This window comes from Juglans microcarpa x Juglans regia, chromosome 3D (assembly GCF_004785595.1).
Source record: "Juglans microcarpa x Juglans regia isolate MS1-56 chromosome 3D, Jm3101_v1.0, whole genome shotgun sequence".
Taxonomy (NCBI): Eukaryota; Viridiplantae; Streptophyta; class Magnoliopsida; order Fagales; family Juglandaceae; genus Juglans; species Juglans microcarpa x Juglans regia.
Genome location: NC_054598.1, coordinates 7,887,680 through 7,913,119, shown reverse-complemented (window position 1 = coordinate 7,913,119; position 25,440 = coordinate 7,887,680). Strand labels below are relative to the sequence as shown.

At 33.0% G+C, this 25,440-nt stretch overlaps 1 protein-coding gene across 2 annotated transcripts; it reads right to left on the bottom strand.

Moving 5' to 3' along the window:
- Nucleotides 1-24: 24 nt before the first annotated feature.
- On the bottom strand, nucleotides 25-5,859 carry LOC121256101 (OVARIAN TUMOR DOMAIN-containing deubiquitinating enzyme 1). Of its 2 annotated transcripts, none has more exons than XM_041156743.1 (10): nucleotides 5,706-5,859; nucleotides 3,997-4,263; nucleotides 3,733-3,798; nucleotides 3,572-3,655; nucleotides 3,320-3,442; nucleotides 1,972-2,024; nucleotides 1,783-1,832; nucleotides 1,607-1,707; nucleotides 961-1,244; nucleotides 25-771 (listed from the first exon to the last, which is right to left on the bottom strand). In XM_041156743.1, exons 2-9 carry the CDS (start codon nucleotides 4,162-4,164, stop codon nucleotides 981-983), a joined length of 909 nt encoding a protein of 302 aa, XP_041012677.1. In that variant the 5' UTR covers nucleotides 4,165-4,263; nucleotides 5,706-5,859; the 3' UTR covers nucleotides 25-771; nucleotides 961-980. The 2 variants fall into 2 exon arrangements, with proteins under 2 accessions (XP_041012677.1, XP_041012676.1); XM_041156742.1 differs by having other exon boundaries at nucleotides 5,640-5,838.
- Between the last annotated feature and the right edge of the window lie 19,581 nt (nucleotides 5,860-25,440).

The following is a 25,440-nucleotide window of genomic DNA, read 5'->3' as shown; positions in this document are numbered from 1 at the left end:
ACCTCTTCTTTTCTTCTGTTTTTGACTTTTTTTCCTCACCTGGTTTTGTTGTTTCTTGATTGCCGTGCTTGGAACCTATCTGTAATCGTTGAGGTATCAAGGTCAGAGAGCTTTTGTTAAACTAACTTTATATTGTATTAAGTTTTACTTTTGAATTATTTGTATTCGTCTCGAACCTTTATTTCTTTGGGAAGTCACCTGCAGATCCTCGACGATCTCAATGTGAGATACCTTGTTTTTTTCCCCTTCTCTATGATCGATTGATAATATCTTAAAAATTCTTCACCCCGCAAATAGTTCCCACAAAATGCTTTGGACCACAACATAACATCTAACCAGGCTTAAAACCGTGAGGACCTGAGACGATAAAACGGGGTGAGCCCTGACACCTGAATCATAAATCTCAATACAAGTAACCAAACGAACCGTAGACTTTCTCCAAAAAAGCAAACGACATATGGTGAACTATGAGTTTTGAGTTTCAACCCAACCAGGAGGACTAAACGGTTATGTTTTAATGAATGCAATTCCATAGTTCACGCAATTCATAATTGAAAGCTACAACCGTCCCAAGTTTCAGAGAACCTCATGTTTATGTCCCATTGTCCTCAGTCACACAGCTCGGAAGTTTTTGAACAGTCTCAGAAAAAGTTACAGCATGAATTAAAATACAGAGCTTTGGCCGCCTTCACCTTCCCACAGCAGATGTCCTATCGACAGAGATTTAGCCTGAGAGCAGCCCCGTTGGCTGACAAGGACGTCAAAAACAACCTGTAATACATGTATGAACATAAACTCAAATAAATATAATCTCTTTAGAGCTAAATTCCACGTGTGACAGAATATAGAACTATTGGCTTCCGCTTGTTCATTTTTTGAGGTCTAGATTACAGCTTATCCTATCAGGAGCCATAAAGTGTACAATTGTTGTGACCCAAGAAAGACGTAAGACAAGCTTACCATCAAACATATAATGAGCATCACTTCGGGTAGAGAATATCATAGTGACCAGGGCGATATAGCAAGGTGATAAAGGGACTAACTGTCTCAGAGCTACCACTTGCATTTGTTAGATCACCAACAGCAGGAATAAAATCATGATGATTTACACTAACACCACCACTATCACAGGAGCTGCGATCAAGGTACACGACACGGATTGGCACACCCAATGCATCTGACAGCGCAGTAATGTGCACATGGTCACTCTCTTCACCCATTGGTTCCACTGATGACTTGCAAAACTACAAAAAACAGATAATAACACGTGAGAGAGAGATAGAGCTTGAAATCTTAAAGCTGCAGGCCTGCGGTAACAATGAAAAGTTTTAACCATACTTGCCGGGGAACAAATTATCTCCTCAAGGATTAAAATGTAACGATGCAGTGGCATATAGTAACCCAACAAATAACATTTTAGTTTTAATTCCAAACATCAACAATTACTTGACTTACTCTTAAATGGACATAATGACTCATCTACATAACAATGACTCTGAATTCTTACAGATACTAATGGGTAATTACAAAATTCAATGATGGGTTGAAAGAACGCAAATGTAATGCTGATGAGTATGCCACCGAGTTTGTAAGACATCGAACAAACCTGCTCTACAGTTGTATTTGTTAAACCCATTATAAAAGGTTCAAAAAACTCTGAGCGCCTTCTTATTTCACCAGAGGTAACAAATCTGAAAAACATTACAACTATCCAACAAAATTTGTCAGGAATGTGGCAAGAAGCAAACTAGATCAAGGAATTTCGGTCCAAAGGTCACTCACCATAATCAGATATTGATTGATCTCGACTCCTGAGTAAAAGCTCATCGTGACTGCAGCAAATAATAAATCGTGTTTATTTTTCCACACTGAAAGAGTAACTTGATTTAAACTATTGCAGACAGCACATTGTTTGGCCATCAAATTACATCTGTGAACAAAACAGCCTTGAAAGGAACAAGTTGTCAACACCTTATTGAAGTTTCATTTCCTTGAAGAACGCTTTCCAGCTGCTCAAGGAATAACTGAGAATTTTTTTTTTCACACGGGATAGAAACCAAGTGTCAAAAATATGAGTGAGTATTAAAGATTCCATCATAAAACTACAGACCACTGGTCAGCATTTTATGATTTAAAACATCATAAAAAACTTTTAAAAAAAACATTTTTTATAAGTAAAGATTTTTAAAAAATTAAACCAAATAACAGCATATCTATTCCTCCTGCAATATACATGTGGAAAATTAAATTTTGAAGAAGGCTCGTGCCAATGATTGCCCAATACTTTATGACCCCCTCATGGTCTACACACAATACATGTCCTAAGCACCCTAACCAAGTTTCCAAGCAGCCTATGTTCTTGGAGAACAAAATAAATCATTTCCAAAACCAAGGACATGTCATTTATTCCTATAGCCAATTCATACAAGAAAAAAAAAAGAAAAAGTAAAAGGTCTATGTCATTGTCTGCCCAAGGCTTCATGACCCAAACAGTACTTATAAAAAAAATAGAAAGAAAGGAAAACAAATTGCTTCATGACCCAAAGCTGATCCCCATAATAAGTCATAAACAGTCAATCGGTCAATTCCAAGTTGGAGAACCAGTACCATTTAGTATGCCACCAATGTAAAACAATAGTCATTTGTGGACAAAACAATTGTTCATGTTGGAAGTCTGTAAAATAAGACATGGAATTTCAACTCTGCAGGCCCCAAAGTTTTGTGTCATTTATTTTATTAATGGAAAATTCTAAAAACGATGGAAAAATATGTTTACTTTCAAAAGGATAATTTGATACCTAGGAAATACCAAATCAGCATCCTTTCCAGGCTTTAAGAAATAGAAATATCAGGTTTGGTGGAATTCAGTCACTAAGAATCAAGATGTTTACCAGTTAAGCTAGTCAAGTCGACATTAATTATTCCCCCACATAATGAAGGTATTTTAAAAACACGGACCAGCAAGTTAGTGATGAATAATAATCTGAAATGACGTGCTAAGTTCAATCTATGTCTCCACTCTAAACCTCCTATGCAAGTATAAAATTCCACATGTTGAACCCTACTCATTAAGGTGAAGTCTAGACCCAAAGGAGTGTTAGGATAATAATAAGATGGTTTTATCTGTCTCATTTGAAAACTGTGGCAGTATATCCACTCTAAGGAACTGACTAATATGCAAGCATATAAAGAGCAAAAAGAGAAAAAGAAATCAATGTAATAAACATATAAAGAGTTTAGAGAGAGAGAGAGAGAGAGAGAGAGAGAGAGAATCGCTATAAGTTCACTGCAAAAAAAGTCTTTTTGATAAGTAGTTTACCGCAAAAAAGTCTTCAAAAGTGAAGTCTGCATAACCCAAGCTCTGAAGTGTTTTTCTACATTGCTCAACATTAACTTTGACATGATCAACTTCTTTCCGATCTTGTGATTCCAAAATATGCTCCTATGTGCGCAGCACAGCAATTATTTAGTAGCTAAAATGACTTCCTTACTTCCTTCCAAGAAAATGCTTAGGGTAATCACCCAGAGTACATAGATGAAAGGAGTCTGTAAGATGCACATTAGGACATACAAGGTATGAAAACATAAAGCTTCGAAAGAAGCAGTTTCCATCTCCTCTTGTTCGCCGAATTGCATCATATTTTTCACCAAGCACCTGCATAACGAGATATAGAAATTGATTTTAGTGAAAATGATAACTGCAGGATGAAATGCAGAACACGCAACAAGAACCTTAATTTTTTCCAACAAGATAGGGCTCCCTGATTTATATTCAGCTGCCAGTGAAGACAGTGGCTCCTGTCGTCGCATCACCATCGAATCAAGATAATGGCACCAGTCAGAATCTATAAAAGCTACAGTGATTTTCTTAGAAGAAAAAAAATAAGGTAGAATAAATTATGAGTTGTAGAAATTATATTATAAATCTAAATCTAATTATAATTATGAAAGAATCAGAACATGTTTTGTCCAATGCAAGAATTTGGTTGCTCTTGCCTTATCGCCTACGAATGGGGTTTTATCCGCTTCCTCAGCCCGGATTGCAGACTGCTGCTGCATAATATCATCATCTCCAAAATTTGGCCAATCATCAAACTCAGGTGTCGGAGTGGATGCTGCAGCCTCCAATTCCCCATCTGTTTTGGGGCCTTCCTGATTCTGCATTGTCTCTTAGTGAAAATAAGAAAACTTTTCTCGTTCAGTGTCCTCTAAAGTGGACTACGGATTACTTATATGTGTGGCAGCAATATGATTAAGAACTGCCTGTGAGAGATAAGACCATCTCCAGTTAGTAAAATGCCTTTTTGGAACCCCAAAACTAGTTTGAAATGCTCATTCAATAAAATAGTTTCGATGAAGCAAATAGAACTGCTGTTATTGACATTTTTAGAAGCATGCAATAAAAGTAAATGTAAAAACCCAAGGAAAGTCAAGCAGCATCTAAGCTTATACTCCAAAGAGACGTAAAAGTTACAATCAAGCCATCTGGAATCTTTTTTTTTTTTTTATGAGTACCGTTTGGAATCATTACAAACCATGGTAACTTTTCCTCCTAACAAATGTGAGATCTCATTCACCACACTCACATACTACGTCTAGGGTATTACAATCTCCTTCCTTAAGTCTTTGTTGTCCTCCTCGAGTCATTCTCTTATACGTGGCACGGCTCAAGTCCCACATTTATAGCTGGATATTAACTTTGATGCTATTTGTAACATTCTAAGAAAAGTTCCAACTATATCTAAGCTTATAATTCAAAACGACTAGTCAAGATTACAATAGGAGCCCTTTTAAATCATCATAAACCTAAATAATTTCTCTATCTTTTTTTTTTTTTTGCTAAGTAAAAAATATTATATATCAAAGAAGAAACTAACTACACTGAATGTATACAAGAAAACACCTTGCCCAAAATGATCTAAAAGCCCGAGAAAAGAACAACTCAAAATACACCAGACCGGTCCCCAAAACACAATAATTTCTCAATCTTAGGCAATGTAAGATCCTATTCGCCACTCTCTCGTCCTAAATCCAATCTGTTACATTCAAGTACAAGAAGTAGAGACAAGGAGATAGAGGATAAAGTCTAATTTAGCAAACCAAGATGCCTGCCTACAGATGATTCGCACATTTCACTACCACTCAGAAATATAATCATATAATCTACTTCATGCGGATGAATCAATCAGTAAACTACGACGTCCAATTTGTTATTGCAAAAGTTCTCGCGAACAACCATATAGAACAGGAAAATAACATTCCTATTAAATTGAAAAAGAAAAGTGACGGATTCAAGTTAATGACATAAAGGTTGTAAAAAAGAAAAAAAAAGTAAAGCATCTGATCTGAAGTTTCGCCTCTCCACTCTGCTGAACTGTTAATTTCTTTGCAATCAAATGTGTGTGTGTGTACACGCAAACATATGGATCCTCTAACTAAAACTCCAACATTTCTTGAAGCGTATTAACGTATGAATTACACGTAAAACTAAAGAAATCGCAATATTCAACGAGAAACTAACAATCAATTACGTGAACTTTCATAATATTCCGATGTTATTTATTATCTAAATCCTCCCAAGTTTGTGACCTAAAATCGAAATGTAACTTGAACACTGGAATGAGTATGTGAGAGCATACCTAATCTCGTCAAATACGGAGTATGAATTAATTAAATTTTTTGATCTCTGAAAGTTTCTGTTATACCTAAGGATCCAATTCGAAACGAAGGTGGGGGGGGGGACGGCGCTCTCTGGCCCTCTCGGGCCGATCTCCAAGTAACTCGAAGCGCTCCGGTTTCGCTCGATTTTGATTGACTACAGAGAGCGTCCTCCACAATATTACTTTCGGCACCCTTTTATACCACTGGTTTGTTTTTTATTATTTTGTCATTCTTTTTTCATCTCATTTTCCTCTTCGCTCCCTAATTCATACAAGCATTGTTTTCTAAGGTAATAAAATTTTTGTAAAAAAATAGATTCTAATAATAAAATATAAATTTTTTTTACATTTTTTAATATGGAGTCTACTTTTTTATAATTACTCATATGAGACTTACTTATTTGAATCTTATACAAATAATTTCTTTAACACAAAATAGTTAAATTATTTATTAAAAATATAAACTATTTTAATCGTGCTTTTTCATTAGATTAAGTCGATAATAAAACATCAATATAGTTTTTTCTCTCTCTGGAAAATATCAATATAGTTGATGCTTTATAGTTTATACTGACTAAATACTTTTCATTTTAAATGAAGGTTAACATGAAAAAAAAAAAATATATATATATATATATATATACATGAAAAGAAATTTGGAAATTATTTCTTTATATAGTCTTGGGATACAAGCTCCGCACACTCTCGTTTAAAAAATGAATAAAAATGATATCTACGCAAAAAGTCTCATTTTTTAATATTAGATTTCACTTTTCTCAAATGGAGTGTGAGACTTTCACATTTTAAAATTGTATCTAACATTGCTCAAAAATATTATATCCATTGAGTTTATAAGGTTCTATCACTTCTTAGATCGTTTTGAAGTGGGCATGTTCGACAAAGAAAAAAAATTCAAAATATCTCGTAACTTCATTCTTAATATCATTAAAATATAAAAAAAAAAATCAATTCAGAATTTTTAAAATTACGAATTTTTAAAATTTTTTATTTAATCATTACTTAAACACAAAAATCAATACAATTTTTATAAATTTAAAAAAAAAATCAAAAAATTATATTCAAACAACTTTTCAACTTTATCTATCCACTTTCATAAACTCCAATGTAATACTTATTTTTGGAAAATATTATTCAATTTGTTTTCCATCATTTTCTCAAAATATAATCTCAAACAAATTCTCACAATTCTCAAATATTTCCAAGCATGCCTAACTCCATATCCTCAATCTTCGGCCTTCTAAAATGTGTGGCTACTCTATCATTTCTCTTTCGGTGGCTCTTTAGCCTCCGTTAGGGCTCCTGCTAGTACATTTTTTTTTTTTGCATGCATTTTTTAAACACTTTTAAATATTTTTATAAAAAATCACAACATCATTAAAAAATATTTTTTTAATCATTAAATTAAAAAAATAAAAATAAAATCTCAGCGAGAGGACTGGCATTTTTCTTTCTCTTTATAAAAATGTTACTATGTCCCATAATTTACACCACCTACTCTGTCCCATTAATGTGGCACCGTAACTTATTAAAAAAATTAAAAACACAAACATAAGGGTATAAGGAATTTGGATTTTAGCCTTATTCTTTTTGTATTTTTGGGAGCTATTTTGTTTTAAATATATAATTTTAAATATTTTTTTAAATAAGCCACGTGATATCAAAGGATAAAATGAGTGATATAAATTAAGGAGCATTGCTCTTCTCTTTAACTTACATGTAAAACAAGAAATATTATTTGTATTTTTTTTGGTTTTAAGTCTGTCACTACCAATGTATGCATATATAAGCTCAACCCCAAGTGTAGGAATGGGTCTGTTTGCTTCAAAGATTTGAACCATTTTCTGCGTTTCAATATTTTCATGCACAAGCCGAGAAATGGTTAAGTTACTCAACTGTTCTAAATAGTAAAATGAGATGAGATGGTTTTAGATAAATTAAATAATAAATTATTATAATATTATTTTTTAATATTATTATTATTTTAAGATTTAAAAAATTTGAATTGTTTATTATATTTTATGTGAAAATCAGAGAAAGTTATAATAGTATATGAAATGAGATGAGATGAAATCATTTCTATATCCAAACATGCCTTTAATCCACCCACCACCCACCTCTTAGGTTTCCTACTACATTCATCTATATTACAATATCCTTCGTATTCTGTCACTGTGTATTTTGGTTAAATTCCGATTATGGTCTCATTGTGATTCTACGTATATAGAAGAGGATCGAGTTCAGATATACACGTACAAAAGAAACGTTAATTTATCCATCTTCTCTTTCTCTGTATAATCTCGCAAATTCTCGCACTATATTCTGTACACAAACCGAAGACAATACTCCAACTTTTGGACCCAAACCGTTGGGTCTGGGCCCTGTCTCTACTCACTCAGCAAATATGTCAAATCGCTGACGGCCGAACGGGACTTTGAAGGCTCAATGGGCCCGCGGAATTAGTAGCCGCAGCCTTCGTAAGCTTTCGTGCTTTTATTGCATATTTCTAAGCAGAAAATACTATAGACACAAATAAATCTAATAAAGAAATCTCGTACAAAGATGTGGCACACTGATAATATGCTGCATGTCTTCTTTTTTTTTTCCCTCTTTATACCCCTTATCTCCTTGTGCCTTTCCACTCCCCTCCTCCCCCATGTCTCTCCCTTCCCCCTCCATGCACCGGCCATAGTTGTTGGAGACCACCTTAGGATGGACAAAAGTCGCCAACGATCCAAGTGGCACCGCCAACTATGACATGAGAGCTCACGGTAGGGGTGGGGTTGCGACTTGCAGTGTACATTTTGTGCACTGTGGCTGGTTGCAGTGTGGTCGCGACTTGTGTGGCTGGCGTTTGGTTGCTGGGGTGGGCGTAGTGTGGTTGGGGTGGTTGCAGCACGGGTCGCGGCATGGAGAGGCACGAGGTGGTTGCAGAGTGGTTGGGGCGGTCGCAATAAGCATGGCTGACGAGCGTCTTCCAGTGTTCAAGGTGGTTGACAGTCCAATGGCTAGGGTGGTCGGGAATCGCCTTAACGAGGAAGGGAGAGAGAAAATGGAGGAGTGAGGAGAAATGCATGGGAAGATAATGCGCCGGCCGGGGGGGGGGGGGGGGGGGGGGGGGGGGGGAAGACACGTGGTACCACATCTGTATGCAGAATCCCTTTGTGGGATTGATTTGTGTCTCTAGTAGCCTTTTTAAATTAATAAATTAATATGATTTCATGTGGTTTATCAGATCTATTTTATAATAAAAGTAATTTTACAATTTATACTATATTAAACTATGTCAATTTAAAAATTTATCTTTATGTGATTCTTTTATAGCCAAAATATTTCTCATAAAAAAATTATCATTATGGATTACACGTGATGATATGACATTTTAAATAGCATAATATGTTTATTACTTAAATAGGCAACTACGTAATGCGCTAGGGGTGCTCTCCCTCCTCGCCCCGCATGGGCTAGGGGTGGGGGTGAAATGCTGACCCCCGCATCTTAGGGGCGGGGCAGACTCCCAATTTGCCTCGTCTCCCGCCTACTTCAATAATAGATTATAGTTCACTAGACTAAAAAATTATTCATGAGTCAAAAGGTAATTAAAAACACATTTTTAGACCTAAATTGTAAATTGTAAATTTATAAATATGACTATAATTTAAAAACTATATAATTTTTAAATTTGCTAGTGCACATTTTATATAAGTTATAGTGTAGTAGGGTGACCATTCTATACATTACATTCACAATACAAGTCTCACACTTAAGCAATGTGTGATCTTGTATTGCCTTGGTAATTTATAAAAGGGTCATCCTACTATACTATAACTTACACAAAATATTAAGTAAATGTTCTACTTAATATATATTAATATATTTATATATATATATTGATATAATAAAATATATAAGTGCGAAGAGTGGTTGGACCCTTCTCGCCCCCCGCCCTCGCTAGCAGGGCCAAATGCCAGGTGGGGTGAATGGGGGAGGCACGACACATTACGGATTTGAGATGATAAAAAAAATATCATTTTTATTTTTGTAATCTTAGTCAAATAAATTTTGTTTTATTGTTTTCTAAATTAAAGAAAATACTCTAACTATAAAAAGATTACACAAAAATAATCTTATAAATTGACGTGACTTGATATGGTTATTTAGAATATAAAATTATTTTTATTATAAAATAGATCTAACAGATCAGATAAAATTATGTTAATTTGTGATATTATTTTTATGTATTTTTTTTTTTTAGATGTATCAGTACTCAAAAAGAAAAAATATTGTAGAAAATGAGATTTGACATTCCTTATCTAAATGTAGTTGGTAAGGGTACGCTTGGTTCACGTAATCAGTATTTTCTAATTTCTTAAAATAATAGGTCTTATTTCAATAATTTTGTTCGGTAACAACGTATAAACATAGCACCGGAATTAGAGCAAATCTCTCCCAAAAAAAGACAGATAATTATCATTTTGGGCCTCCCAATTGACCACGTTACAAAATGCCCACCATTGATGACCAAAAGGCTAGCTTTTGCCACTCGATATTCTGGAGGTGGTTCGAACAACTCTCAGATTATCAGTGATAAGAAGTTTACTATTTTGGATGAATTTAATACGGAGGGTGAACCGGTGAACAACTCTCAGAATCTCAGAACATCAATGATATCTCTCAAATTTAACTCTACTCTTTCAAAAAAAAAAAAAAATTGCATATGGCGTTTATCAATAATTTTCACATAATTTTTATTAGGAATTTGGTTTCAAAATTATAAAAGTAACTCTCAATTTTCTTTTTATATCAAATATTTATTTATTATAAGTGATGATTATCAATAAAATTGAGATATGATTATCTTTATATATAATATACATAATAGATAATTTAGGTAATAAGATGATTTTAGATAATTTATAAATAGTAATAAAAAAATGATGAAAGATTAATAATAAAATATTAAATAATAATAAAATAAGTAAAAAATAATGATATAATATTTAATAGTAATGAAATGATCTCACTGCCCAACACAGCCTAAACCCTGACACAAACAAAAAATGATATTTATACCGCAGTAATTGATGTTGTGAAAAATAATAATAATAAAACAAAATGAATAATAATTCAATCACGTATGATATAAAGTTTATGTGATTTGAGAAGAAGCTGAAAGAAGATTTTATTTAGAAGAAAGTCGAGATACACTAGAGCAATATAATGCATATTTTGTTTCTCTCTCTAGGGCTGCCTCTCTATTTTTCTTTGTTAGGTGCCACTCCCTCTATTACCTTACAAAGCATAATCATAAATCAATTATTTTATATACAATAGTTAGATACAATCGACATATAGTCGTCAATGACACGTCAGATTTAAAATAAATTATTTATTTTTTTTCTAAACGTACATGTTCTTTCTCATCAGCTCGATCTTCCCCTCTCATCAGCTCAATCTCTCTGTCATCGGCTCAGTCTTTCTCTCTTATCAACTAAGCATTTCTCTTTTATCAGCTTCATCAGCTTGATCTCTCTCTCATCAGCTCAGTATCTCTCTTATCAAGTATCTATACGTTAGTCTCGTTTACACCAGGCACTTATAATAAACGTTTTTCATCATAAATATATGAGAAAATATATTTATAATTATGAATTGTATAATCGTCACATAATCATTTTGAAAAAATAAATAAAATATAAGATTTACAAGAAAAATATAAATTTTTTAATAGAAAATCTCACTCTTTTTCAAAATAATTACGCGATATTTACCCACTTAACCAAAATTACTCTAAATATATAGACATGAAATTTTTTATTTGATTTTCGCTCCAATCAATTGATGAGTGAGATTTGAGCAAAATTTGTCTGATGTTTACTTGAACCAATTGACGAATGAACTTCAAACAAACTTCTAATCTAATATTCACTTTAACGTTACATCGAGTGAAACCCGAGCCAACTTTCAACTTTCTCCCCCCAATCAAAAATCAAGCTCTACAAAATCCAACAATCGACACTAGTGAGATTCGAATCTAGGAAGCATTTATCAAAGGCCAAGCCTTTCGGTGGTCAAAAACTTATTTGTCAGACAATGCCATTTATTTTTGTCCTCTGGTCAAAGCAATTATGCTGATTTTATTTCGGCCAACAACAACCCACGATATCCGAGACGGTGCAATTCTAAGCTTAATTAACATAATAATTAATAAAAAATAATTTATACACAACGTATTTTATAATATTTTAGATAATTATATTTTAAATAAGAGATATTTTTATAAAATATCTTATAAAAATAACATCATTTTATAAAAATATTTTTATTTTATAATATTATTGTATAATATATTATGTAATATGTTATATATATATATCATTAGTCATAATTAATAATCAAGCTCTCACCATCAATTTCCAGACACTCCGCGGAAAAAGACCATTCAACTCAACGTGTACAATGTATCATTCCTATTTTATTTTATTTTATTTTTTTCCCTCTAAAACAATCTCTTTTTAATATTATTAATGACAATTATTTCTAAAATTAAGTTGGGTGGCCAAATTTTTAGTTTATTTGACTCTGCCGATTGTTGATTGCTCGTCTCTGTCAACCACGACATTGTCATTGTGAGGCCTAGGAAGTCAGCGACAGCCCGGTTTTGAGGTTGGACCTTACGACCTACGTGCAAGTCTAGAACTTATATAAATATGGGTAGTCTGAAAATCTGACCCTCTCTCGCATCAAGTTTTGCCATCTGGGTTGAGTCCCGAGTTCGGTACCCAAAGCTTTCTGTTGATTTAAATGGCCTCTATTTCCACTTTTGCAGCAGGAGTATCACGTGATGTGATATGTTAATTAATTCAAAAAAAAGAAGGTGGGAAGAAAGAAAAAAAAAAAGAAAAATTCTAGAGCTCCCGGTGGGCTCTTATGGAGCTCTAATATATATTTTTATGTTAAATTATTTTTTATATAATTTTTAATATTTTTAAAAAATAAAAAAGCTTAAAAATATTATTAAAAAATATTTTTTTACTTTTTAATTAAAGAAGTGTTTTTAATGATATTTTCAATTTATTTTATTTTTAAAAAATATTAAAAAAATTTATATAAAAATAATTTAAAAAATATATGAAAACATGTGAAAACATATGTTATAGCTTCAGCGGGAGCCAGGAGTTGTAGCATCATCCAAAAGAGAAGGGAAATACTATTTTATCTATTCATTTGTACCGTTTTATTTAATCGCTTAGTAAAAATTATTTTTTTTACTTAATGATTAAGAAAATAATTTTAAATATATTGATATTTTTCTTTTATTTTTTTAAAAATATTTAAATATATTAAAAAAATAAAAAATAAAATAAAAATTTTACAACCGGTCTACTACTCGTTTATTAAAAGAAACATAGGCATAGAAAAATGATGCCCTTACTATGCTATACTACCGGTCTACTACCCGTTTATTTTTTTAAATTTATTTTACCTCAGCAGTCAGCACTGCTGCACGCTCCCTTCACTTCGAATTTACTGTCAGTTTTACCATTTCCTCTTTCTACACATTTTCGGTAAGATGTGACATAAATAAATGGACTTAATTTTTTTTCTCTGGCTTTTGTGCTACGTCCACAGTTAAGTACAATTGGTCCTTTTTTTTTTTTGTTATTTGTTTACATATGTTTTTTTACACTTTTAAATATATTTTAAAAAATAAAAAAAATATAATATTATTAAAAAATACTTTATTAATAATTAAGTAAAAGGAAAAATAAAAAATTTTAACAGCAATACCGAATTATAAAAATTAGTGATGAGAGTATCATTTTCTTTAAATTTAAGACGACACTACAACAACAGTTGATTTTTGCTAGTTATTTTTATGTATTTTTTTCTTATTTTTTTAACACTTTTAAATATATTTAAAAAAAAAATCACAACATTATTAATAAACGCTTCCATAATCCTAAAGTAAAAAACAAAAAAACAAAATAAAAAAAATACAAACGGCAGCGGAAGGATTAGTATTATCCTTTTTCTAATATAAATTTTACATTTCTAATATACGATTGAGCATGTTGACTAGTATAAATTTTATATTTTATTTTATTTTTATTTTTATTCATATTTTTTAAAAATAAAAAAATATATCAATATTCTAAAATTCATTTCCTTAATTATTGAATAAAAAATTAATTAATTAATTAATTAAAAATTAAAAATAAATAGATGAACGGTGAAATGAGAGAGTAAACTCGTGGGCTACCATTTTGCTTTGAATATTGATATAAAGGAATTTTATATTATTTTTGTCAGACGCTGACATTTTTGTCTGAGTTTCGGTCAAATCTGCGTGATTTGAGCAGTGAGCAGGATGAAATGGGCTTATGAAGTCCTGACCTGCAAAGATAAAAAATTAAAAAAATAAATCAGTAGTAGACCGGTAGTATAGCGTGGTAAGGGTATCACTACCCAAGAAAAAATAAGCTTGTTTCGAATTATTACAACTTTCAATTCATCTTCATTTGTCTCATCATTTTTTATAAAATTTTATATAAATATAATAAATAATTTAATTTTTTTTAATTTTAAAATAATAATAATATTAAGAATAATATTTTAATAATATTTTATTCAACTTTTAATTTTCATCTTAACTCAACTAATTTTATCTCAACTCACTATCCAACTCTAACTTTACACATGAGACAAAAATCAGAGTGATTAATAGATATACCGAAAATATGATACTGAAAAATTTGGTGGGTAGACATATTATTTATTATATAATTATAATTAGAGTTCTTATTGACAGAATCACCAAATTAGTATCAAATCCACACCAATATGATTTTAAGAATTAGAAATATACATAATTACTATATACACAATTGTTATCATACACAGTATAGTCATTGTATCTATTTATTTGTACGTTCCTTTTATATAAAAATCAATTTGTTGTAAAAAGAAAAGTTTGATCTTTGCAATTTTAACATAGTATCAGCCAAACCGATCCACCTTCTTCCACCACCCTGGCTTCCTCAACCTCCTCAAATCCCTCTATCTTATCTCCTTTATCCTTCTGATTCCCCAAGTCTCATCCTTGTTTTTGGTCTCCTCAATGGAGATAATTTCACCAAATGACAGAAGGCCATGACCCAAGCCCTCAATGCCAAAAACAAATTGCCTTTTGTTGATGGCACACTTTAATCACCAGATCCCACTTCCTTTGATTATGCTCAATGGAATCAAACCAAATACATGGTTCTTACCTGAATCCTCAATTCTATTAACCCCTCGATTGCCAACTCTCTTAAATACCATATTGATCCTCGTGATGTCTGGCTTGACCTCACATCTCGCTTCTATCATGGCAACAACGCTCGCATCTATCACCTCAAATGTGAACTCTCTTCCCTGTAATAAACCACAAATTCTATCCATAAGTATTACAACCAAATTAAACAAATTTGGGATGAACTAAATCATTTATAGAACAACTATGATCTCAAAGAATTGAAAAAAGAGGATAAAGATGAACATGTATTTCAGTTCTTGCTTAGGCTCAATGATTCTGTTGCCCTTCTCCGAACCCAGATCCTAGCCATGGAACATCTCCCTTCCATATCCAAAGTTTTCTCCATTATTTTTTAGGAAGAACATCAGCAACTCTTGCATCTACGACCACCACGGTATGATCCTCTTGCTTTGGCAACCCGGTCTACTGCTGGCCTAAAACCACCCCTCAAGTGCACCTAATACAGCAAGGATGACCACCTTCGCAACTGCTGTTGGAAGATCATTGGTTATCCCCTGGTTGAGAACCTCACACCAAGCCTCGCCCCTATCTTCTCAGCAAACCACCGGTGGTTGCAAATCAAGCCTCTACATCTCTCTCTGCCTTGAGCCCAGTTCCCATCTTCCGCTCATGGACATGCTCACACCATCCCCGTCTTCCACTCATTTCGTTGGTAACAGTTCCTTCACCCCTATTTCCTTCGATCCCCACCGAGATTGGATTGTAGACAACAGTGCAAGTGACCACATGTGTAATTGTCGTTCCTTATTTTCCGATCTCAGGAGCCTAGCTTCAGAGAAAATGGTTTGGCTATCCATAGGCCAAACCATTTTCATTGAAGCTGTCAGCACCTGCATCCTCTCACCCACTCTCATTTTACAAAATGTCCTTTATATCCCTCAATTATCCTTTAATATGTTATCTGTCCCTCAAGTCACAACTAATATTTCTTGTGTTGTTTCTTTTCCTCTACCATTTGTCTCTTTCAGGACCCCACTGGACGATGCCGATTGGAGCGTGTGAATTTTGCAATAGGCTTTACGTGTACTGGCCCAATCCCATCCTAGCTCTTTCTGTGCAACTACTGCTAATAAAACTCTGTGGCACCAACGCCTAGGTCACCCTTCTAGCTTCACCATTCCCAGCATTTTAAATAATCCATGTGTTATTTCTGATTGTGATATTTGTGCTCGTTCTAAGTACATCAGACTACATTTTCCTTCTCATACTAATAAAAGTGTTTTTTCTTTTAATTATATTTTTTGTGATATTTGGGGTGGTTATCATACATTTTCCATATGTGAGGCTCACTATTTTCTCAAGATAGTCGATGATTTTTTCCACACTACTTGGATATATCTTATGCGTTATAAATCTTAGGCTTACACCCATCTCATGCATTTTTTTGCTTTTGTCCAAAATCAATTCAATACTACTATTAAAATCATTAGAACTGATAATGGACAATAATTTCTCTCCCACAAATTTCAAATTTGTCTTTATGATCATGGCATCATTCATGAACATACTTATGTTGAAACTCCACAACAAAATGGTGTTGCGGAACGTAAACACCAGCATCTTCTAAATATTGCTCGCAGTCTCCATTTTCAGGCCCATTTACCTTTAAAATTTTGGGGTGATTGTGTTCTCACTGCTACATATCTCATCAACCATATCGTATTCCAAGTCATATCCTCCAAAATAAATCTCATTTTGAAATCATTTTCACTAAAACACTCAATTATGATCACCTTCATGTGTTCGTTACGCCCAAATTCTTCATGCTTATCGTGATAAATTCACCCATCGTGCCTTTAAATGTGTTTTCCTAGGCCACCCTAGTACTCACAAAGCTTACAAATTCTACAATCTTGACACACAAGCAATTTTTTACTCCCATGAAGTCCCTTTCCATGATTAGCAATTTCCATTTCAGCACATTTTTGACTTTTCTCTTTCCTCTCCCCCCATCTTTCCTTTTTCTATCCTTGAACCTATCTTATAACCAACCTCTCCTCCTCCATCGTCACTTAGTACTTCCGACTCTTCACCTCCAACACCTCCACCTCCCTTTCTTCGTCCTCGCCACACAATTACTCGCCCTGCCTATCTTCAAGACTATGTCTATCTGACTTTTTCCATGGAGCCCACGGCATCCTCACCAACTGCACGGACCTCAGGTACTGTCTATCCTTTATCTGCTTTTCTTTCCTATTCACGTTTCTTACTTTCTCACCTTACTTTTTAAAATGCTATTACCACTTCTGTTGAACCCTCGTGTTATTCTGATGCTCTTCCTCATTCTCATTGGTGAGAGGCCAAGTCTGCTGAAATCTGTGCCCTTAAAGACAATTCGACTTAGACACTTGGGCCATTTCCTCCTGGTAAGAAGTCCCTTGGTTGTAAATGGGTATTTAAAACTAAGCTCAAAGCAGACAGTTCCATCGAACGATATAAGGCTCAGCTCGTAGCCAAGGGCTACACTAAGGTTGAAGGTCTCGACTATCATGAGAATTTTGTTTCTGTCACCAAAATGACTACTTTTTGGTGCTTGTTGGTTGTTGCTGCTAGAAAACAATGGATCATCCATCAACTTGACGTCAACAATACTTTCTTTCATGGTGACCTTGATGAAGAAGTATACACGACTCCACCTCCCGGATATTGCATCAAGGGGAGACTCGCATCTGCTGCCTTCAAAAATCCCTCTATGGCCACAAACAAGCCTCATGTAACTGTTTTTTAAACTAATCATTGTGCTTCTTGATGCAGGTTTTCATTAGTCTCAAGCGGATCATTTTTTATTCACTTTGGTCACTTCTACCAGCATCACTCTTGTCCTCGTCTACGTTGATGATATCCTGGTTGCTGGTAATGACATCTCTCAGATCAATGTTTTCAAAAGCGTTCTATCCACACACTTCAAAACCAAATATCTCGATTCTTTGAAATATTTCATTGGGCTCGAAGTTGCTCGCTCACCGAAAGGTATCTTCCTTAATCAATGCAAGTATGCCTTTGATATCATTTCTGATAGTGGCCAACTTGGTGCATGGACCGCTCATGTTCCCGTGGAACAACATTTGAAACTCACAAATCATGATGGTGATCTCCTACCCAATCCCTGTGTCTATCGACGGCTTGTTGGACGACTCATCTACTTGACCATTAGATTGGGTCAGTTTCCTTACCACTCGCCGTTCCACCACAGGATATTTTATTTGGTTAGCTACGAGTCCTCTCTCCTAGCCTACAAAAAAACAAACTACAGTGGTCGTTCTTCCACCGAAGTTGAATATCGCGCCATGGTTGCCACCACCCGTGAACTCATATGGTTGAAGCAACTTTTCATTGATCTTGGTATCCTTCATCCTAAGCCCATCACATTACATTGTGACAATCAATCTGCTCTCTACATCGCTCACAATCCCGTGTTCCATTAGCGCACCAAACACATTGAAATTGACTGTCATATCATTCGTGATAAGATCCACTCGGGTCTTCTTACAGCCACTCATACATCTTCACACGAGTAAGTTGTCGACATCTTCACCAAAACCTTAGGTTATGATATTTTTTTATCATTTTTCATACAAGTTGGGTATGACGGACCTCCATGCGCCAACTTGAGGGAGAGTATTGACAAAATCACCAAATCAGCACCAAAATCCACACCAACATGATTTTAGGAATTAGGAATATACATAGTTACCATATACACAATTGTTGCCATACATAGCATAGTCATTGTATCTATTTATTTGTATGTTCCTTCTATGTAAAAATCAATTTGTAGTAAAAAGAAAAGTTTGATCTTTGCAATTTTAACAGTTCTTTTACTCAACATCTTTCCTTCACACACTTACTGATGTGGGTCTTTATTTTTTATCTTTTCATTTTTTTTTTTCTCAATAGTAAGACTGTTCATCCGGGAGAAATTTTTTCTCAACCCGATCCAGAACTTGGATAACCTGGTTCCGGCCCGGAATACATTCAGGCCGATACTCACTTTTTTAAATCCGGGACTATCTGGCTAGGATGCGATTTTTGACACCCGGGTGCCAGTTTTAAACCCGGTACCCGGGTTCAATATAAAAGCATCGTTATCTTCCTAGCGCTTGCCCTGAATCTCTCTCTCTCTCTCACACACACACACACTCTCTCTCTCTTTGTGCAAAGTGCGATGCCCTAGGCCCCTACGCCTCCCTCCGATACCTTTCTCTCATTTGCTCTCTCTCTCTTGCTCTGCCATTCGTCTACGATGTCCTAGCCCCTCCCGAAATCACTCTCTATCTGCACTATCTCTCCTCTGCTATCTGCTATGCCGAACAATGGAAGTGCTTGAGCTTGAGATCCAAGAGATTAGAACGTATTTCCATTTGAGTATGTTTTCTTTCTTCCCTCTGTTTTGTTCTCTCTTTATTGATTTTAGGTTTTTTTTTTTAATTGAGAATGTTTGAGGAGTATTTTTATGGTTAGATATGTTTAAATGTTTGAATGTTTGAGGAGCATCTGTTTAGACCTGTTTAGCTGCAAAATGCTAGAGTCGTGGGTTATTATTATTTGGAAGATTTGTTTAAATCTGTTTAGATCTGTTATATCTGAAAACATATATATATATATATATAATGAAGATTTAATTTGTTATTATTTGGAAGAAATGGTTTTTAGGATGTTGTATCTTTGATTTTTCTAGATTTGTTTTTTAAATTAATTAATTGTGTTTCTGGGTGGAGTTTGGAAAAAAATTGGGGCTTTTGGGCTCCAAAATATTTTTAGGAAAATCAAAGACTTTAGAGAGTTAAGCCAGGTTTAATCCAGTTTTAGTCTTTAGAAGTTGTAGAATTCCTCTTGTGGTCCATTCCAATTGCTATGTTCTGGTTCATTGACCTGGTAGTTCTATGTAGGTGGGAAGATCTACATGGCTTACATTTTTTAAGGCTTCATGTTTCCATCAAGCTGTCTTTATCTTTGGTGACGCAGCTAGTCCTCTAATCACGTTTCTCATATTTAATTGTAAATATCTATTACAAGTTTCAACCTCATGCATTTATTTTTCTTGCTAAATATCTAAAGCTTTTTAAGTTTATGATTTGGATCAGTAGTCATCGTCTTTGCTAGAGAGACTATATATACATTAATGTTGATGAGATTTGCATGGCCTTTCGGTTTTGTATTGGCATGCACTATAACTGGTTAATGCTTAATATATACCAAGTCACCATGCACTATGTTGTTATTTGGTTAATTAAGATAGTTATTAGGTACATATATGTTTTCTCAAATATAAAAAACTAGAAAGTTGGGCAAAATTTTTATTTCCATTTCTGTGGGAGCATGATTTGTTCACCAATGACTGGTCATATCCTATATGACATGCGGTGGTTCTTTCTCCACTTTGAGGCTGACTTTGGGGATCAGCAACAATTTCTTCAGGGTCATGATACTGCACCAACTATTTGAACTATAGTTTGGATAAAAAATCATTGAAAAAAAAGGTTTGAAATTGCATGCTTCAATGAAACAAAGAGGATGTGCTTTAGTCAGGTTTTGTTGCATGCTTCAATGAAACAAAGTTGAGTACTACCTGTTTTATATTCTTGTTTATTAATTTTGCTAAGAGAAGTAGCTGTCTAGGGATACCTATTTGAATGAAAACTCTACAAAATATTTATTAGTGTGGGTGTATTTTGGAAAAAAAAAATCCATTCTAATCTTAATCTTTAATTCAGTAAGTGGAATTTGTCTTAATCCTTGTATATAATCATTGTTCAAAATTTTTTGTGTTTTGCAGGATCTCTCAATCCAATTACTTGAAGCTGCTATTTGGTGTGGAGATTATCATTGATGGACATGCTACTGATTTTGTAATTCATCTATTGTAATTTTGTATTTTGTAATGTAATATATAAATAACAAATAATGTAATATGTAGTGGATTGCATTGTGATGCATGCATAGATGAATTTATGCATTTAGTATTTAGAACACATAATGCTTTCCAACTTGACTTCTTTAAATTTTTTTTTAATAAAATAAATGTTTTTGTATAAAAAGTAATTATGGTTTGAAAATTTTTGTTTTGAAAATTTTTCAATAAATATAGGCTTTTACATAAAAAGAATTATGAATTCAAACGAAATTATGTTTTTAAATTTAATTAAATATGAACCTTTAGTTTAAAAAAAACCGGGTTACACCAGGATTCATCCGAGTTTTAGCCTGGGTCATAATCCGAGTATATCCGGGCCAAAACCCAGCCTGGATTTAAAACTCTGGTTCCGAGCCGGGTATACCTAAGTACTCGGTCCGGAATCTGGATGAACAGTCTTACTCAACCGGTATGTAGTATAGGGCTGCTAAATAGTTTTTTTTTTTTTTAAATATCAATATTTTTTAACATTGTGGGAATCAACTCAATGCTATGTTACTGCATTAAGTGTGTCAAAAAACAAACTTACAGATATAGTTTTTTATGCCAAAAAAACCTTGATAGATCTATAAGGAATTCATTAATACTGGATCAGTAGATTGAAGTCTTGACTATAGATCAAGATTTTTTCAAGTTATTATTTAAATGTGAGAATTTCAAATAGAAGAAGGATAGAGGAGCGAAGTGAGTTTTGCAATATTTATTATTGCTTGGGCGAATGTTTCACACAACATAAATGCCCGGCCAATCAATATCTTATAATTCACTTCATGATGTTCATCTATTTCTCTCTTAAAACTTTAAATTTCAAACAAGTACTTAAAAAAAATTATATTTTCTTTGACTATATATTTATAATATTGATGATAGTAACGTATGGTTTGTGGAGTGTGACCGAACTTGCATTCAAAGAAAGAGCCCGAGATGTCAAACATTCTCGCTCAAAGATCAATACATTGAATATAATGCTAAAAGACGAGTACTGGCCAGCCTGCCGACTGTGGCTCACATGCTAACAACTAGACTTGTGCTCAGTAATAGTACCATCGATCGATAAATATTGTTTATCGTTCGCTGGTGGCGATTACGATCATCGTGATCGAGTGTCAATTAATATGAGCTCATGCATGCGTGTGCTGATCATGAATGCATGCATGTGGCCCAAAAATTAGGTTAGTCAACTTAGTCTTAATCACCTAATTAATTGATTTTAGCTATTAAACTATACATATATTATATTATATATATATATATGTATATATAAAATCTATTCATCATCATTTTTCTCAACATTATTTCATCATGATGTGACATTAAATGATAGGTTCACAAGTGAAACATAATAAGAACATTACTATGTACAAGTGGTTTGGCGCACCAAATCGCGTACCGATGCTAACACGACTTTTTTATTAAAAAAAAAATAAAAGAAAGAAAATTGTGAGAAGAAGAACGTTCTATGTCTTATAAAAATCATTTTCGTCTCAATTCGTATCGTTTCATTAAACGGATGCCTTACATGTCAGTATCGATGCATGATTTAGTGCGCGATCTTGCTTGCAAGAAGAATTTTCCATATAAATATATCCAAAGAGTACGATATACAAGGAAAGACTTCTTTAGATCAGTTCGGTGGAGTGCACTAGTTAAGCAAGATTGGATTGCTTTGCTAACATGTAAAATATAAAAGAAAATTGAAGCTGGGAGAAAGATATGATATCCATTTCACAAAAGGGAAGACCCCAACCCAATCAGAATTCAGAACAATCCCCACTTGAACCCAGTTGCCCATGCTACGTGGGTACGTAGGTAGGGTAGTAGTCATGTGCGCGCGTGAACATTCCCCTGTGGTGCATTATCTTTTTTAGGGGACAGGGATCACATGGCCGATGGAGGAGACACACTATCCGAACTGAGAATATAGTGAGGAATCTCAGAGATCATATTGATCTTCATGTGGTTTGTTTGTTTTTTTTTTTTTTTCAGTTTTTGTTTGTTTTCTTCATTTAATTTCTTCGATCCAAGCAAATTGATGCTTTAAAAACTCCACATGAGTTTAATGCATTTAGGTGAGCGTTGTCTTTTTTCTTTTTTCTTTTTCAAAGATTCGATCATCGATTCTCTTATTGATAAATTAAAGTGTAGCCAATTAATTCAAAGGATCTCAACAGGTGAGCGTTGTATTAATGATTGGATAGAAGTTTGAATTATCCATTCCTTGTTACCCCTCCCGAAATATATATATATATATATTAAAATTTAAATTGAGTAATTTCTCTTTAAAAAGTTATGAATATATTGACAGACCAAGAGAAATATCATATGTATCCCTCAAAATCTTGGAAAGAAAAGTTTTATGATTTTTTTTAATTTTGTCTAAATTATATTAATTTCTTATTTATCAAGAAAATCAAAATAAAACATGATTTAGTCGATTGAATTCTAAAAAATATATGTAAAAAAAAATAATCAAAATTCTTTGTTTTCAAACATGTCCTAATCAGTCTGTCTCTGGCACATGCAAGTGGCGTTTCCTTTTCCACGTACTTATCGCCAGAAAGAGAAGACGTGTATGTTCCTGCTCCGAAGCCTCCCCTGGTAAGCATTTATGGATCTACAAGCTGTACCGGTCACAATAACATGGTAAATGGTTAACGCCGGGCGAAGTGGTCCCCCTCTCTAAAACAATTAAGGAAAAATGAGAAGTTTCATTTCATTTCATTTATTTCGTAAATATTACTAAAATATAAATATTTTTTAATTTTAAATCTTGTAACTTATTTGGAAGATCGGTGGCCGTTGTTAAAATGTTCGAATTATATAAAACTGGAATTATGAAGAAATTAGACAAAGCTGAGATATATTTTTAATTATTCGCTTCAAGGAATGAGCACAAATAGGCTCTATTTGGATATTGAGATAAGATGAGTTAATTTTAGATAAAAATTAAATAAAATATTATTATAATATTATTTTTTAATATTATTATCTTTTTAAAATTTAAAAAAGTTGAATTATTTATTATATTTTATATAAAAATTTAAAAAAATTAAAATGATAAAATGAGATAAGATGAAACTGTTTCTATATTCAAACGAGACTAAATATCACATGAATGGGTTAGATCTATAGCTAAATAGGATCAATGGACTTTTTAGCGTCCCTAATTTGTCTATCTAGTGAGGTAAAAAATGGCTTTTTAATATATAATTATATATATTCTTTAAATACTAATCTATATTCTTATTATATTTTAGACACGTTATATATATATATATATATATATATATATATTTTTTTTAGATCTTGTTTACTTTTATAGATGAGATGAGATTAGATTAGTTGAGATTAAAATTAAAAGTTGAATAGAATATTGTTATAATATATTTTTTTAATATTATTTTTATTTTAAAATTTTAAAAATTTATTTTCTTTTATGTAAAAATTTTAAAAAATTATAACAATTAATTAAGATAAAATTTAAAATGAGTTGTAAAAATAAACCATCGCGTAACGTTCATAAATGCAATAACGAAAGTACCTTTCAGTCGTGGGCATGGGGAAGATACACCGATTTACGAAAGGTAGCTTTTAGATCGGTACAACTTCAAATGAAAACATAATTTCAAAAAAGTCGGCAACCGATCCCTTCAAACTGCTCAAAAATATTTTAGGGGTAGAGGGAGGGTTTTTGTTAAATATTTTAATAATTACGGGTTAAAGGACGGTTATTTAAAATTGAGTAATTCTACAGTAATTGTAGAGTGTTAATGATATACAGTAGTTTGAAAAAAGTAAAATTTATTATTAAAAAATTATTTTTTTTATGTTAGTTTCGTATTTATTTATTTTTTTTTAAAAGTGATTGTGCGGTGCTTACGAACTTGCGACTGCAACTATTATTTATCTTCAAAATTTGAGAGAAGAATATATATATATATATATATATATATATATATATTTTGTTGGAACCTTAATTTAAGAATTGGGAGTAAAGGGATGGATTTTGTTTCGGTTTTTTATTGTATTTTGAGGTTGAAGGCTTATTTTAATTTTTTAAGGATTAAAAGTTCATTTTTTTGAAAAAAGGAATGGCGCAATTGCCTCATCCACCGTTGATCGATCCAAATATATATACATCCAAATATATATACAGAACGTTAAAGAACGATCGATGACGGAATTAGCAAACATACACATGCATACAGGCCGGCAATAAATAAACAGCAAGCATTTTAAAAGGAAAACGCTGCTCTTCTGGCTGGAATTTTTATTTTTATTTTTCTACTTAATGATTAAAGAAGTATTTTTTAATAATATTATAAATTTTTTATTTTTTTTAAAAAATTTCAAAACGTTAAAAAAATACATGTGAAAAAATAAAAAAACACTCAAAATACACTGGCGGGAGCCCCACCGTAGTAGCTCCCAGCAATGGCTATAGAGCCACCTTTTTAAAAATGAATAACTCTATATACAATTATGAAGTACGTAAGCGCCGTATAATTGCTTTAAAAAAGAGTGATGTC